General features: G+C 37.3%; 1 protein-coding gene across 10 annotated transcripts in view; it reads left to right on the plus strand.

The window, feature by feature from the left end:
• Positions 1–17,319, plus strand: part of CPLANE1 (ciliogenesis and planar polarity effector 1) — a 60,247-nt gene that overhangs the window by 22,382 nt on the left and 20,546 nt on the right. For 6 of the 10 annotated variants that reach the window (XM_032095548.1, XM_032095549.1, XM_032095540.1 and 3 more), the window contains 17 exons: positions 94–322; positions 562–695; positions 2,451–2,668; positions 2,906–3,070; positions 4,111–4,249; positions 4,574–4,683; positions 5,755–5,916; positions 6,081–6,189; positions 6,541–6,850; positions 7,278–8,205; positions 9,387–9,550; positions 10,586–10,719; positions 11,295–11,377; positions 12,213–12,281; positions 14,452–14,531; positions 15,399–15,467; positions 16,976–17,168. In XM_032095548.1, coding sequence (XP_031951439.1) covers positions 94–322; positions 562–695; positions 2,451–2,668; positions 2,906–3,070; positions 4,111–4,249; positions 4,574–4,683; positions 5,755–5,916; positions 6,081–6,189; positions 6,541–6,850; positions 7,278–8,205; positions 9,387–9,550; positions 10,586–10,719; positions 11,295–11,377; positions 12,213–12,281; positions 14,452–14,531; positions 15,399–15,467; positions 16,976–17,168 — 3,296 coding nt within the window. The remainder of the gene's footprint in view (positions 1–93; positions 323–561; positions 696–2,450; positions 2,669–2,905; positions 3,071–4,110; positions 4,250–4,573; positions 4,684–5,754; positions 5,917–6,080; positions 6,190–6,540; positions 6,851–7,277; positions 8,206–9,386; positions 9,551–10,585; positions 10,720–11,294; positions 11,378–12,212; positions 12,282–14,451; positions 14,532–15,398; positions 15,468–16,975; positions 17,169–17,319) is intronic. The other 4 variants (XM_032095541.1, XM_032095546.1, XM_032095543.1 and 1 more) reach the window with 3 other exon arrangements.

Below are 17,319 nucleotides of genomic sequence, written 5' to 3' on the forward strand. Positions count from 1 at the left end.
ATCCCCAAGCGATGTGAACTAATGAATTCTAGATTATTCATCTGATAGCATGCGGGTTTATGTAAACTTTAAAATGTGTTTTTCATGTCACAGACTTACCTCCTCGTGTCATTCCACTGCAATACTGTTTGGTTACCAGAGCTGTGGGGGACCAGAACCTTTCATCTGTGTGGACACCTGAATATGCTCTTGATTTGTTCTTTATTGGTGGACTCATTCCAGAGGCTGTGTGGTTAGCACACACACTTGGGGACTGGAAGCTCTCTGTTTCAATTGGTCTGGCCTACAAGCTGTATTGTCAGAACTCTGATGAGCTCTCAAGGTAAATTTACACTTGGAATTAGTATACTATATTTTGTTATATAGTTATTTGCATGAAGTTTATTGTGACAAGCCATATATATTGCCTTAGAAATTTATGTTCCCAGGCTCCTGGTAGGTATAGGACTTAAGGTGTTATGATTAATTATTTTAACATAGGTATTCATTTAACAGATCTTCAGTGGATTATGTATGGATATTACTTTGTTATTCATGAGAAGTTTCTTATTATACTTTCAGACTGAAAAAAGCAGAGTGTCACCTGCCATTAAGCTTATTACCAATGCAGACTTTTCAGGAAAAGTTACAGTCTCTATTAGGACAGCCAGTAACTTCTGAACCATCAGGACATATTAAATACAAGAAGTTCACAGGTACTTGAAATGAAAAATAATTGTGGTTATTTTTCATGTTATTTGACTACATACTCAGTATGTATTATACTCTGAGAAAGAAACAATTGCTTTCTCTTCTCCAGTCTGTGTATTACTGTTGTAATGTATTCAAGCACTTTAACTTCGTGAGGGTGTGTGTTTTGGCTTTGATCATTCCAGAAATGGAGTGTATTATCAATCTTGTCTTCTGTATTTGTATTGTCCAAACTCTTATTTGACTATATTTGATATTAACTTGTTTGGAAGAAAACTAAAGCTTCGTTAAACAAAAATTTAATGTATTAACAGTATGGAAAGTATCATCACACTTGAAATTAGCTACAAGAAGGTGTTTCGTTTTGGGTTTTCCTTTCTCTTAAAGTGGGTCTCCAGGTCCAGCAGCTAGCAAGGCTGTGTTCCCAGTAGGCACATACACAAGCACACATACACAGCACTTACATACAACTGGCCACACATGAACTCCTACAGACCTGCTCACTGCTAACACGGGCAGCACCAACAATCCTAACACATTTCCCTCTCCTCTTCGTCAGGGTGAAGGTCTGCATATAGATACCTGTTTGTACATTCTTCCAGTAGCTGGGCCAGTAGCAAGACCAGTAGCTGAGTGTCACAGGTTGCTCATGTCTGTGTATATGAGCCCCCAAAGCCCCAGCCCCTCTCTGTTTCCCAGTACAGACCCACTCACAAACACCCTCTTCCCCCACACACACACTGTCCATGCACCGCTGCAGTATCTGGCCTTGAGTATACAGCCTGTCCAGATGCCTGACACACACATACCTAGGTACACACTGTATTTCTGGCGTGTGGTCATGACTCCCTGGTTCTCCTCTTGTCTTGCCCTTAGAGACAGGAAGACACACAAGCAGGTCTCTCAGTTGTCTCTCTGGCTTGTTGCAGCAGGGAATTACTGCAACTTGTATAGACAACGAGGCCTGTGGAAAAGAAATATAAGGACCGATTCCTGATAGATGTTTCAGAGAGATGTTTATTTTCCAGCCGTATGGCCGGGGACTGCCGAGGAGCTGTAGCAATCAGGGGACAACCAGGGTCCTTCCTGGGCAGGGGAACACAAAACAACCAAGGGGGGAACGAGGTTGACCAGGGAGCAGGGAAACCCCAGGGCCTCCACCCCAGGGTGCCCCTCCCCCTGGACCCCACGCCACGGGGGAGGAACCCCAACACTGGCTGTTGGCCAGGTCTTCACTGGTACCTGCAGGTCCTGCGAGGTCCTAACTAAATACTTTACTCCTGAAATGCACACCATTAGCTAGATCAATCTGCCTTCATTTACATTTTACAGGAAGTTTACTGGCACAATCTGTATTTTTTACTCTGTTTTTATCTCTTTGAAAACATTTCAAGTTCTTATCAACAGGTGGATGTACTTACTGATAAAAGAGTTGCTTCAGTCCTTATTAATAGTGTACCTAGTTTATGCCTTCTTGTTAAGAATCATCTGCCAGAATGTTATGCCAAGCAAATGCCTGGCTAAAGAGTTCAATTCTCTGCCTAGAAAAGCAATAGCCTCCACAGTAATGGAGCAAAATTTAAAATTAATAATTGAATACTATTTTTAAATGTATGAGATCTTATCTTAAAGCAAGTAGATGAAGTCTGTCATTGTAATATATGAATGCAAATTCAGATAACATAATCTCATGATGTCAGAATGAAGATCCATGTATTGATACAATTAATTTATCAGCTTCTGCGCTTAATATGTCATAGATCCCATTGAAGAGGAAGATGCAGATGTTCTTTACAATAAAATACAGGAACTACTAAAAGCAGCTGTTATGGCAGATGTTGATATTCTCTCAGAGACATTTCAGCTTTTGATGGATTCTGCCAAGGATCTTTGCAGAAAGTTTTACGGTTTGGTTCCAGTTGGGCTTTATCTTCCAGCACCACCATTGTACTGTCCTCAGCCAGCTTCCCTCAGTGAAGTAAGTATGTTTCTTGTGTGTTTGTTTAGATGTATTTATGAACCTTCATGAGCTTTGTTCTGGTTCCTTTCAGCTCATTTTTCTGTTTTCTTTCATATCTGCTTGTTTACTTAAGTAGCACAACGATGATAAGAAAGTACGTGTGCATGCTGTAAAGAAGAAGGGATTAGGACCAGAAACAACATTTAATTATATGTCCTTTCTAATTTTGGGGTTTGTTTGTCTTTGCATTTTCAGGAAGACAGCGATGGCATTCTTCTAAAAATGGAGAAAGAAGTCCGTCAGAAAGTGTCAGGAGTTCTTCAGCGAATTATCTTGCTCTTGCGGGCTGCTCGTTGTTCTTGCTCCGCAGCACAGTGGTATATTAGGCAACTGAAGTGGGCAAGAAAAGTTATGCAGAAAGTAAACATTTAACTTCATATTTTTAACTTGATTATCAGTTGTAAAGATTACTGACAAATTTGCAGCTGCAGGAGCATTCAGTCTCACCTGGGCTTTGATGTCATGTTTTGTACGTGTCATCTTCTAGTTTTACACTCATGTTCATTTTTTTTAGGAAACCAGAACTTAAAGATTTAGGATGTCTAATTCATAAAGTGTTTCCTTTTGGGTGTCTTTCTATACCTGCTTGGTAACATACAAATTCATTTATTGTCCATTTGAAAGAAAAAAGCAGACTTTAATTGGGAGTTATAGCTGTTAGGTGGAAACATGCTCCAAATCACTTAGGGTTGGATATGGAACAGAGAAGATAATGCTCACTTCAGGTAAAGGGTCATCTCCATGCATAGAACTTGTAAGATCTCATTTTACTTTTGTGCAATTTGTTTGCACAGAAGCAAGTTCAGAATAAATAGATTAAAAGTTTTTGTGTAAAATCAGCCTTTCCTTAGGTCATTGTAACACAGCTACTTAAGGAAGATTGAGTTAATACAGTGGCTGTCTCTCTTCCTGCAATGCCCTTGCAGCAGCATTAATGCAGTGACTGAGATCACAAACTGGTCTGACTAACAAGTATTTACTTCTGTTTGCATGGTCACATGCCTAATGTTGGCATGGGGAGCTGGTCAGACGTACCAACTGAAACTGGAGGCAAAGCTGATTAGCCTTGGTGACAGCAACCTGGACTGTGTTGAATTAATCTGGTTTCTTGGTTGTGATCTTAGTTCTTCTTATACTTTGTTACTCTTGTATTTCACAGTAATCATGAGTACCATTCAAACAAAAGCATTTTTTGTGCCATAGCTCATATTAAACATATTCCCTTAAATGAATTTTTGGAGTAGTGAGTTGAAGAAAATGGAAAGCCAGCTTAAGGGAGTTTTACTCATCTTGGCAGTATTCTGCTAATATCCAAGAGGCTGTGCATTCTGTAGTGATGCATGTAAAATGTTAACTGATTTTCATTTCCATTTTGATTGTTTATTTACTTATTTTTATAGATTCGAATGAAAGGTTCTCTTCCTTCGCTGAGTCCATTCCCAGAGACTTTGCTTCGTTACTGCAGTTTCCGCACTGTTCTCTGTGGATCTACATCTTCTGGACGCCATCAGTTTGATGACATGACCTGTAAAATTTTAGGTCTGTATGCAATAACATAAAATAATTTAGAGAAAATCCACATGTGGCAAATAAACTCTTATTAGCTTGAAATAGTATATTGCAATGTGTCAGGAACACATTTCATTTCCAGGTTTTATGTTAGTTATCAAAACTCTTATTCTAAAATGTGCAGTTCTAGATTCAGGGCAGGGGGTCATGCTACAGACCTGACAGATGTGAAAGAACATGAACACTAAGTGGGACTAAGGAGCTGTAGCTCCAGAGCAATACTGAAAAATATCAAGCTGTTCTATTTAATTTATTTAAATAGAATCTCACCATATTGCATGTTTGTATTTGTAGGTTGGTTCAGGGAGTTCTGTGCATTATGCTGGATGTTTCATGTTCGTGAAAAATTATCTGACAACTGTAGGCGGTACCAAACTGCAAGGGAAAATATTAACAATATCAAGGTAATTACATTAGTAATATAGTAGAGGTACATTTTAATTGTGTGAAGCTATGAGAAGAATTCGAAAGGTCTGTTGTATATTTCTGTGAGAACTTTTATTTGCGTAATAAAATAAAATGAGCGCAGTGCTTCCAATGTGAATCATGTGTTTGATGCTACGGAGCAGTGCTGTGCATGTGAACTCCATCTTCCTGACAGTATTTCTGTTAGGCTTTTGCTTGGTATTTAACTCAGAAGAGCAATAGCTGCCAGGAGAGCAATAGCTTCTACATTCGTTGACCTAAGAATTTACTGTCTGGGTGGGGTTTTTTTTCCCCATTAGGTCAAGATATTTTGGGTATTTCCTGAATAGTGTGTATTTAATACACACAAAATGGGGTTTATGGTGTACTAAATATACAGGGTTTTCAGAAAGAATAATGAAAAAAATAAAAACTTCATCACCTTTTCTTTACTTATACCCTCATCAATTGATGTCAGAGGTTCAGGAAGAAAAAGAAAGAAACTACTAGCATATTTGTCATGTATTCTGTAAAAAGTCCAAAATTTTTCTTCACCAGAAAAACCAAGTTTCAGATAAACAGGATGGCTCTGTTTCAAATGGTAGAATATTCTGATTTTTCTGTACTTTGTGTGACAGTGGCAAATGAGATAGAAAATACTGTTCAAAATAAACTGATCCATCTTAAAAGCCTCTTGCAAGGCTTAATTATCTTGCTCACGAGAAAGAATTTATGATCACCTGAAGTCAGAAGTAGGATTATTTACTTCACAGTTTAGGCAAATCCTCAAGTTTTACCCTGACTGCAAACAGACTCTTCAGCAGAGTGTTAATGGAATTATTTCCTAAGCTGGTTTAAAAAAGCTCTTCTTTTTTTCTCCTTTTTTTTTTTTAATGTACATTGTGATCTATTACAACCTTGATCTGTCTCCTGCCCTCACGCACTACTGTTTGGCAGATAAGTTAGAGATTTTTATTTTCTAGGAAAGAAGCATTACTATTTGTAATGTATGAATAATTTTGCTGAAATATATTGTTCATACCAATTAATGTTTCTGGTGATTTTTTTAGGATCTGAATAAGAATGGATATGATGTCTCCACAGTTGAGCATTGTCTGAATGCAGTGGAGTGGGCTTGTCGAATGCTTCCTTTCTGCAGGTTCATGAATGTTGAAGAATTAGTTCAAGATGTAATTTTGAGTCTGCTTGGAGAATTGCCACCAATAAAAAAGGTGAAAGACCTTAAAACTAGAATAAAAGCAATAGAGATTATCACAAATATTTCTCCTCCTTGGAAGAGCTACTAGTTAGATTTTCTAGTGGTATAAGTTCTGTGTGAAAAGACACCTTACTTGTATGTTAGCTACTGGAAAAGATGCTCTTTTTTTTTGTGTAGGTGGCAGAGATTTTTGTAAAAGCATTTCCTAATCCTGAAGATATAAGGGTTTCACTAAGAGATAAATATCATGGACTTCAAGAGCGACTAAGTCACAGTATTGTTAAAGGTAATGTTCATCCCTCTTCAGGAAATTTTAAACAAATTTTATTTTTTATCCTACTTTCTAATTTGTGAGAATACTTTCTTTCATACTCCATGCAAAACAATTATTGTAGTTTTCAGTTAGACAGCTGAGTTTTGTGACAATTTCTGTATTTTCTGTCTGGTATGTGTATACCAATCACAGAGTATCATGGCTTTCAAAGTGTTGGTGGTTCTTCACTTTATCACAGTTTCTTGTTAAATTTATAAATTACTCTAATTTATGATTTTAGTTGAAATCTAATTCATGTCTAAATTTGAGACACTAACTCAAAACTGAAGATTAAGATTGAAAACTTGGTTTTCTTTCTTTTAGTAGGCCCTGAAAATGAAGAAATGATGTCTGTTGTTATACAGGCTGCTGAAGAAGTGAGGAAGAAGGCCTTGAGACGTGTAGTAAAGAACATAGGCCCTATAGAAATCAACATTTGGGAGCCAGTAGAAGAGGGAGCATCAAATGATGAGGAACACTGTTATGACAGATTCTCACTAGGCACTAGTCTTAGCACGAGCACACTTACTGATCTTGGGAATCCTCAGATATATAGTGATACAGACACAGCAGACACACTTTCCAATGCTTTGTTTACTGAGGAAACAAGAGCTCAAACGCCGTCATTCCCAAGGTATGAAAAAATTGCAGCAGAAAGCTTTTGATTTAAATAAAGGGGAAAACGAAAGAAAAAAGAGTTGTGTCCTGCTGATCAAGTAATCTCTTCACCAAACAGGGTGATTGTCACTTTGGGTGATTTATCAAGTGAAGAATTACAAATTTACCAAATCTTAGAACATCTTAGGATGTTATATCAGTTAGTATGTGACTAATATGTTATTGAAGTGTAAATTATTATCAGCTATGTCCACATGTTACTGCCTAGTTTCTGTCTATGGATTTTGGATTTGATTAATCTACCACTTCAGCATTGTACTAATGTAAATTTGGGTTTGTTCATTTGCCTTTTTTAACACCAATGGAAGAAAAGGAACTAATGTTGCATGTAATTCTTAAAATGGATTTGGGTATTAATGGTTCTTACATTTATTGTCTTACAGGGATAACGAACTCCAACGACAAAGGGAAATAGGCAGCAAAAATACCACACACAAGATAAAAGCTCCTAATTGTAAAACAAAACACAAAGTATGTCAAAGAGACATGCTTAATCCATGTAATTTGCCTGTAGTTGGTGCATGGGAATTTGAACGTGATGATGATGAGTATGTTAGATTTTTAGAACTCTTTTTGAGTTATGTTCTTGAGAGAGACCTGATAAAGTATGGTGAGCTTGGAATTCCATTTCTCACTAGCTTTTCTGGGCTGCTTCGAGAGCATGAATTGAACTCTCTCTTTTTTGATGTTCACACAACACTAAAACGTCGACAAAACAAAACTAGAAGTCAAAGTGTGTTTAGCGCAGGGTCTTGCTATACTGTCACCCTGGCATCTTGTGATCCTGAAAAAGTGCCTGCCTGTAGTGAAAGCAAAAATATTTTGGAAAAACCAACAATTGTACAGTCCATTGTACAGACCACAGAACCTTCTGTGCATAACCTAATGAAAGGACATCAAGAAGGATTATTTGGTTTAAAATACAAGTCAATTTACAGAGCTCAGACTGACAATCAAGAAGTCACTGTTGCACTAGCAAGCCAGACCTTTCCTAAGCATACTTCCTCTACCCTGCAAACTCAGGCAACTTCTAAATACATTTACAAAACTCTTGATGTAGTTGGTATTCTGCCAGCAGAAGAACTGCCTATAGAATTGACAGGCAAGTTGAGCAATATTGCAAAATTGCTGGAGTGGATGATCAGATGGTCCGATAAAAGACTGCTCTGTGGTTCCAATAAACAAGATTCTTTAGAGGAGCCTCTCCCAATGATACATGTGAAAACATCATCGGCAGCTGTCCTTTCATCTTTTTGGTTGTTAGAACAGCTATATGGAGACAGATCTCTAACAAAGAGCTTTAGATGTAAGGTAAGAAAAAGGATGGGACAAGTGTCAATGAAATGTGTGAGTGAGTTATGCCAGTAAAGAAAGTCACATACATGTTTTACCTCATAGTTCTGTTCTCAGTAAAACCTGGAGTATTGAGTAACAGCCTTTCTTTTAAGAGTTGCTAAGAAAAGAGAAAAATTCCAGAAATACTGAAATTCTCTCTGTAAAAATACTTGAGTTGGAGATGGAAGTTCTCTGGAAGTTCAAAATATAGCTCATTTATCCAGATACCACATTTTTTGCACAAATTCCTGTAAGTTTGGCCACTGTGTCTAGTCTTAGACATCATCTTTGAGGAAACCTACTGCTGGAGATAGAATATGGCAAAGCAAGGCAAAGAATAAAGAAGTAGTTTCTCTTGGAAGAGCTTAAGTTCATTTGTCTTTGAGGACAGTGCAGATACAGTCTGACTGGAGTATTTAGACTGGTTAAAGACTGATGAAAAATGACTAGCACTGTTACAGAGATTTGGAATATATGTGTGTATATGAAAGAAGAGATTTGCCAGGAGAACCTGGTAGGTATTGCTTTAGTTTATACTTTCAGGACAACTGGATCACTTAGCTCCTTTAATTAACAGTACCTAGAATCAGAGAATACGTTAAAGGCTTTGAGGGGAGAGAGTTGTGGGACTTTTTTGAGAAGGCTTTTCTCCCATTTCAAAAGAGATTTTTTTTTTTCATACTTTTCGCTTGTATTTTCTGGTTTTTTGGACAAGTATTTTATTTACAGCTTACAAATTTTCTGCATGCACCTAACCACAAGATTATGTATGTCTTTGCCTTTCATACTGTTTTCAGTGGTAATTTGAGAGTTCCATATTACACCTGATTAAGGCCAAATCTTACTGTATATATTTGTCTCGATTATATTGTCATATAGTGTCTTTGACAATTAACACTCAGTTGACACTGACAAATCTTTCTTAGATTTCATTTGGATAATTCAGAGGACCATTGCTTCACTTAATGCAAAAAGGGCAGAAACTCAGCGTTTCACAGGCAACTGTTAATCCAGGATTTCTTGGCTCTATGATAAAGAAAAGGATACGAATTAAGCATAATCATTCTATATGAAAGCATTGTGGTTTTTTAAAAGTGTCTGGTTTTTTGGTTTTTTTTAAAGTAGTGAATTTTGTTTATCATTATTTTTATTAATAGCATCCAGATAATCAGTATCTGAAAGAAATTGCATCTCTATCAGAGGCCCAGTCTAGAACAGACAAAGAAAGTAGTATGGATGAAGGCTCTTCCATAGTGGCCAGTTCTCCTCCTGGTGTCCAGAATGTACAAGCCTATGATGATCTTTGTGAAAGTGATTTGGGGTAATTTTTTTTTTTAACCTAAGAGCTCTAGTTGATCATAATTCTTCTGTTGAGCACCATGAAAAGATCCACTGTTATTATGTGTTATATATGTGTTTCGTTTTGAGTGAAAAGTCAAAGTTGTGCATATTGGTTACAGCTGCATGAAGCAGATTAAATATTCTCCATCAGCGCAGGTACATTAGGTAGAGAATAATGTAGCTGTTGCATATTAAGTGAATTGTACATGGTTGTTTATAAACTTAGTAATGTGGAAATAGAATCTAGATTTCCAGTATCATGGGTATCATGGTTTTCTCAAAGAATTCAGATAACTTCCCCTCTCTTCACTGTAATTTTTTATGATTTGAGATGATTTATGATTTGAGTTCACAATGTTCGTTTATTTTCCCCTGGATTTGTAATCTAGCTGTGTTCATATGTGTGCTTGTCAGAAAAATAGATGGAAAAAGCAGTAATATTTGTTGATATCTTGCACTGTCCTGAAGATGAAGAATCCTTAACCTGAACTCCTCTGTGGCATTTCATCTTCTGTTGCAATAAAGAAAAAAATAGATCTCTAGTATTAGAAGATACATGTATAGAGAGAGAGTTAGATAGATCTCTAGTACTCTGAAAATAATCTCTAGTATTTTGAGACATTGTTGTATGTCTTGTCTGACAATTTGCTATTTTTTTTTAATAAAGGAAGTTTCTGTGAGGGAGATAAGTGTAGCCTTAACCAGATGATTTTGAAGACATAGCACAGGTTTGCTTCCATTTTTGGTAGATCGTGTGTGTTGGTTACATTTTTCTGGAAACAGCTCATCTGAAAGAGTGTACCATTAATGACACTAAAATATCACAGCTATCCACAAAAAAAAATTAAGCTTGGTTGAAGTCATAGTCAGAGAGAAAACTTAAATGAATATTGATTATATCACAACAGTGTTTATTTTACAGTTAGGCACTAGCCTGCAATCTGAAAGGAGCAGCATACTCGAAGTGAGCCAGATACTTATGTTGTTAATTACCTTTTGTAATCCCAATTACCAGAATGTCTACAAAGTCAAAATATTTTGATAAGAAGGAAATTAATCATGGAAATAATTCTGTCCCTCTAATGACTGAAGATCTGAATGAAGTGGGACCATTTGTTCAACAGGAGTTGAGTGTAACACCAGAACAAGGTTTGTTTTAATGGTGTATCCTTTTACTATGGTCTGACATATAAAGCAGTAGTTTTGCATGAGTATGATTTTATGTCCCTCTGTTTATTTAATCAAAAAATGTGAGTGTTTTCATTGTTGTATTGGAATTATTTTATCCAGTTTGTATTATAACTAAATTATATAAAATTGCTTTATCAAGACTTTCCAATTACTATTTCACTTATGTTACTTTTTTGCTATAGAGATAGAACAATGTATGATATATATGAGAGAACATGTTCTGTTCTCTCATATACGTTCATTCCAGAAATATTCATGCAAGTGTGTAAAACAATTTGCAAATTTTAACAGCTGAGTATGCATAAGTTATCGTATTTGTACCCTTTATATAAGCTGCTTTTTTTTTACCTCTCTCTTCGGGAGCATGTATCAACACTACTAAGAGCGCAATTTTGAATTTGCTGAAGCAACTTTGAACACTTTACTCCACACTAGTAAAAGAGTGAATTAATGTGACCTGCTGTCAGAAATTGCATAAAAGTACTATAATCCATGTAGTTTTCTAATTTAGAGTAATTGTGTTTATTTTGTAGAGTTCTTTGAGGAGCCATATGAAACTCCGAAGAGCTCCAATAGCTCTGTCAAGATCAAACCTGTAGAACATCAAAGAGAACAGGCAAGTTACCACAGAATCGTCAGGGATAATAGAAACATTTGGATTTGGAAGGGACCTGAAAGATCATCTCATTCCAAACCCCCTGCCATGGGCAGGGACGCCTTCTACTAGACCAGGTAGATTATCCAGGGCCCCATCCAACCTGGTCTTGAACACATTCATGGATGGGACATCCACAACTTCTCTGGGCGACCTATTCCAGTTCCTCACCTCCTCACAGGAAAGAATTTCTTCCTCTAATCTAATCTAAACCCACCCTTTTTCAGTTTGAAGTAATTCCCCCTCTCCTATTACTATGTGCTCTTTGTAAGAGGTTCATCTCCAGCTTTCCTGTAGGCTCCTTGAGCTACTGAAAGACTGCTCTAAGGTCTCCCTAGAGCTTTCTGTTCATTATGCTGAACAACCCCAACTCTGTCAGCCTTTCCTCATAGGTGCTCCAGGCCCCTGAACACCCTTTGTCCTGGGCTTGCTTTAGTAGGTCCATGTCCTTCTTGTATTGGTGGGCACAGAGCTGAACACAGTACTCCAGTGAGTCTTCTGAGGACAGAATAGAGGGGAGAATTGCCTCCCTCAATCTGCTGGCCACATTGCTTTGGGTGCAGCCCAGGAAATGTTTGGCTTGGACAATCTCTCAGTATTCCTCACCCTGTCCTTGTTTCCACCCTCTGTAAGCTTCATTTTTGTGTTTGACTTTGTCTGGGAACTCCTTGTTCATCTATGCAAGCCTCCTGGCGTTTTTCCCTACCTTCCTCTTTGTTGGGATGCATCACTCCTGAGGCTGGAGGAGATGATTCTTGAATATTAATCAGCTTTTTTGTGCCTCTCTTCCCTTCAGGGCGCTATCCCATGGGACTCTACCGAGCAGATCCCTGAAGAGGCCAGACTCTGCTCTCCTGAAGTGAAGGTCAGTGAGCTTTCTGTGTGCCCTCCTCACTGCCCTGAGGAACTCAAATTCCACCATTTCATGGTTGCTGCGGCTAAGGCTGCCCTTGAGCTTCACATTCCCCAGCACCTCCTCCTTGTTGGTCAGATTGAGGTCCACCATAGCACCTCTCCTCACTGGCTGTTCTGTCACATGTAGAAGGAAGCTATCATCAATGCCTTACAGAACCTTCCGTATTTCCTGTGCCCTGCTGTGTTGCCCCTCCAGCAGATACTGGGATGATTGGAGTTCCCTGTGAGAACCAGGGTTTGTGTACATGAGGCTATCTGCATATTCCTATCTGCATATAGAGGACCTCATCTGCTTCATCTTCCTAGTTGGCAGCCTTTTATCAGACCCCCACTGTAATGTCACCTGTCCCTGCCCTCCTGGTAAACCTGAGCCATAAACTCTTGGTCAACTCATCCATCCCCGGGCAGATCTCCATGCACTCCAGCTAGTCATTGACGTAGAGGGTGACACCCACTCCTTGTCTCCCCTGTCTGTGCTTCCTAAAGAGGCTGCATCCATCCATTCCAACACTCCAGTCATCAGAGTCATCACACCACATGTCTGCAATGCCAGTAAAATCATACCTGGCAGATGTACACATCTCCAACTCTTGTTTATTCCCCATGCTATATGTGTTTGCATGGAGGCCTCCAGTGAAGCTCAGTTACTGGCAGGAGTAGCTGTAATTCCTTTGTGCAGCTCTTCAGGTGCTCTGTTGACATGCAGTCCCTCTCCAGGCATCTCTTTCTGTCTCTGGCATAAAATTGCCCCTCTCCTGGCAGCTTTAGTTTAATGCCCTCCTCCCCACTTGCCAAGACTATGGCTGGAGATGCTCTTCCCCTGCTCTGATAGATGAACCCCATCAGCCCTCAGCAGACGAGGTTTCTCAAAGCAAGTTCTATGGCTGAAGAAGCCATACCCCTGGCCGTGGCACCAGTCCTGTAACCATTTGTTGATTCAGCAGATTCAAACCCTTTCAGACCCTTTCCCTTTGACTGGGAGGATTAACAGCACTCCAGAGCCCTCATTGCCCCTCCCTTCTCAGTCTGCTCCTGGATGTGTCACTGGCACCAGTGTGAAACAACAGTGGCGGATAATAGTGGGCTGTGCCGGGCTTGGTTGTCTCTTGGAGAGCCCCAGGGAAGCAGCACCTCTCTAGAGAGTGTGTCAGGTCATCAAATGGGTGCTTTTCTACCTCTCGGAAGAGAGTTGCTTCCTACCACCCATCAGCTGTCCTTAGTTGTGCTGGTTGTTACAAAGGGAGCAGGTTGGGCTGCCTTACTCAGCTCCAGCATTTCTCCTGGTGTCACAGGATCTTACATGGAAGCATCGAATTGTTATGAATACCGTTTTCAAAGTATCCTGACTTCATCAATATATTTGTGAAGTTGAGGGCTTAAAGTGTTTAGGATTGGTGAATCTTCTTCCTTGCTTAATAAAAGCAATGATTAGAAGGTAATAAAATGATGTGTGCTCTGATCACTTTTGAAAATGTACATATGCTTTTATATATGTATATATATGTTAGATATAATTATATATACATAAAATTACATTAATTTTTAAAAAACTAAATATATCAAGAATTTTATTTTGCTTCTGTCTGAAAATTCACTCTGGATTTATAAATGAGCCTTCTTTTTCAATGCATCATTTTTGGTCATAGGTATCTTTTCTTTAAAAGTTGCTAAGGGCTATTATGCTATGTATTGTGGTCTTCGATTTTGCAATACATTTTACTTCAGTGAATCTATGGCATGTGTAAAATCCTACATTTGTTTCATTTTCTTAGTTTGTAGGTAGTTTGTGTATAATAGTGTTGTTCCCACATTTTCTTCTTCACCTAGGGAGTGTGAGATTAGCAGAATATATATGCAGGGTACTATATGAATACGAATTTGAAACTAAAATCTCATAATAATGAGTTTAAGAAAAAGAAAGATGCTCAGGTGAATTGTTATATCTCTTTGTTGCTGATCTGTAACTGTCTTTTGATAAGTATGTAATTTTGATTATTTTTTAGTTATATTTTTTTAATTGGATGATTAATCAAAAATACATAGGCCAAAAAACCTGTACTTTATTGAAGCAGGAGGGATAGAAAAAATTTGCAAGTTAAGATACATCTTTTTATATTCAGCAGGACACCATTTCAGCTGTAGATGGTCCTGAAGATCAAAACATGGAAGAAACAAAGGAAAAAAAGGCTAAACAGAATATGTAAGGGACTTGTTGGGTTTTTTTAATTCCTCTTTTAACTTTGCTTAAAAACAGTAGTAGTTGTGTTAATGATGGTATCCAGTGAAGTCTCAGGGGTTGCTGCTGTTGTTTATAGCAACAAAATCACAGTTTCAAACAGTTTCAGTCATCTCCTGTTTCATGTACAGATATTTCACATATACGAAGTGCAGGGTTGATGAGTCATTATTTTAGTAATGATCTAATAAAATAAGCATGGTTTGTGGGAAGGTGTATTTTATGTCTAGGAGAAAGATAGACAATAACTGGAAAAATGGAAAATCTTATTATGATGACATATAAATAAATGTCCTTATGTATACATAAAGTTTGTGAAAAACTTAAACGGCTGACTTTTTGAGACACTTGAAATCGCTTACTATTTTAAAATTACATGGTTTTGGTTTAACTGAATGTAAGATGCCCCTCAAGAATTTATTATGGCATTGTTTTTTCTCTTCTAGAGATGCAGATTATAGTGATATTAACAGTATTAGTTAAATTGGGTTTTCTCTTCCTTTGTCTACTGGAATCAACCTCTTTTTTGCGTGCTGTTTGAATAGCCAGAACTTTTCCAGTGCTTTTGTTTGAGTCAGTTTCTGATTGCTAGGGGAAACAAAACATGAATGTCAGTATTTGCCAGCTCAAATTGCAGTGTAATGCAGTAATTGAAGTAATGCAGATCAGTACAGCTTTGATCAGGTGGCTTTCAAGTATTTCATCTCATTCTAATTAAAATACTTCTTCAGGAGTTTATGTGTATATTTATACACATACATGTATATAAAATGAAAACAGCATAACAAATTATTGTAGAATTTGCAATACTATTTTTTTCTCTCTTTATAGTATGACTGAGGTTGTTACTAGTACTATTTCTCACTCACTCTCCTCAAAACAAGATGCGGAAGTTCCTAGGTAAGATAAACCTATACTGTTTTATGTAATAAAATAAAATTGTTGGTTTGAAGTAATGTGATATGTAAATTTGACTGCAAAATATTTGCAGGTATAGTATATTGAACCTGCAAACTAAGTAGCTTTTCCTGAAACTTCTTTGTACTATAATCCTTGTGGATCATACATACTCGTGTGTTGTCTGGAATATCCCATGAATCAAACCTGTTAATTCAGAGCTATCAGATTTCAAGAGACATGACAGTTTAGTTTTCTCTTTCTGGATAGAATTCATTATATAATATTACTATAGGAGAACATATAGAACACCTGAACGATGATATTTTAAACTTGTAAATACATTTTAATTAAAATTATTATAATGCATATATCCTATGGCAACTGATATATTTACATAAATATATACAAAATAGAGAGAATGTTGGAATTGGGAAAAGGAGTCAGGAGTCAGTCTCAGGCTTTCAGTTCTAGAACAGTCCTCTATGAAGCTTTTTTCATTTTAGAGGAAGATATGAACTACGCATACTTTTGGGTTCCATTTTCATGTGTCACTAATCTCTTTTCCTTCATGAGCTTTTCATGCCAACTATTTTCAAAGAAAATTTATTCAAACTTTTGGCATCTCAGTCCATGCTTGCACATTCTAATTGCCTTCCAAAAGATTTCATATGCCCCTTCACAGCTCTTAGATATCTAAGATATTACCCATTAGCCATTGCTTTATGCTTCTGTTTGTTCACATGCTTGGAGGCCATCCTGTACAATTGTAAAAAGTCTGTACAGGCAGCTCCAAGGGTTGCCTGTATCCATAGCAATGTCAGCATTTTTCTTAAACAGAGAAATATGTCTCTTGGGTCAATTTCTGTAGGTGTAAGTGAAGTCCTTCAGTTTCTTTATAGCTTAATGTAAATCCTAACCCTCTCTTCCTTATGTAGGGAATTAATGTACTTGATATTCTTTACCTACTAAAAGATCTTGTTATCACTGTGGGAAAATGTAATGTATTGTACATGTTACTCAAATTTTAAATTATTTTCTTTAATCTGAAATCTTGTTGCTTTTTAATCCCAAATATCTGAAGGAACATTACTTTAAGTCAAAGTGAATCTGTCTTCTGCCGTATTTCAACTAAAAATGTCCTTCTTCATTTTCTGTCAGCTGTTTGACTTTATGACTAACCAGGCCTTTTTTCTTTCTGTCAAGTCATTGTTTTCTGCCTGTATCTCTAGTGAAAACAGTATTTTAGATACACTTGTGGCTACAAAATCAGATAGAACTTACATCTTTACTGCTGTTTTTCAATATTTTAAGGAGTGTTTGGAAATATGTCATACGTGCTCTCTGGTCAAGATTGTACACTGTTGATTATTAAGTTGTTCCTACAAATTAATTAAGTTTTTATGAAACACAGCTATCTTTAAAATTTTTATGGACTGATTTAAGACAAACTTAGATAGGTGTTTTGAATTCTGAATGTTTTTCATAGTTCTGTCCTTTTCTTTCTTAAGTAGTGCGGACATTTCTGTAAGTGATTCTCAGCCTTCTCAAACTGTTGTTTCAACTATATCAAGTCTTGCCTCCCATACTTCTGTTTGTGCAAAGAAGCAAGAAGTCAAGGAAAAATCCTCTAGAGAAGAGAAACCAAATGCATCAGAAACTGTTAGGCAGATGCTGCAAGATGAAATGTTTAAATTAGTTCAGGTGAGAGGATCTGATTTTTTCATGGTACAAACTGTGTTGTTTAAAAAAATGTAAATAATTACTGTGTTAAAGGCATTCTGCATGTGGTTGTTCTTGAAAGAGATTTCCAGTCCCATCTTAATCACTGTGAAAACTTATTTTAGACTTAACT

The sequence above is a fragment of the Corvus moneduloides genome, chromosome Z (genome assembly GCF_009650955.1).
Source record: "Corvus moneduloides isolate bCorMon1 chromosome Z, bCorMon1.pri, whole genome shotgun sequence".
NCBI classification, from domain to species: Eukaryota; Metazoa; Chordata; class Aves; order Passeriformes; family Corvidae; genus Corvus; species Corvus moneduloides.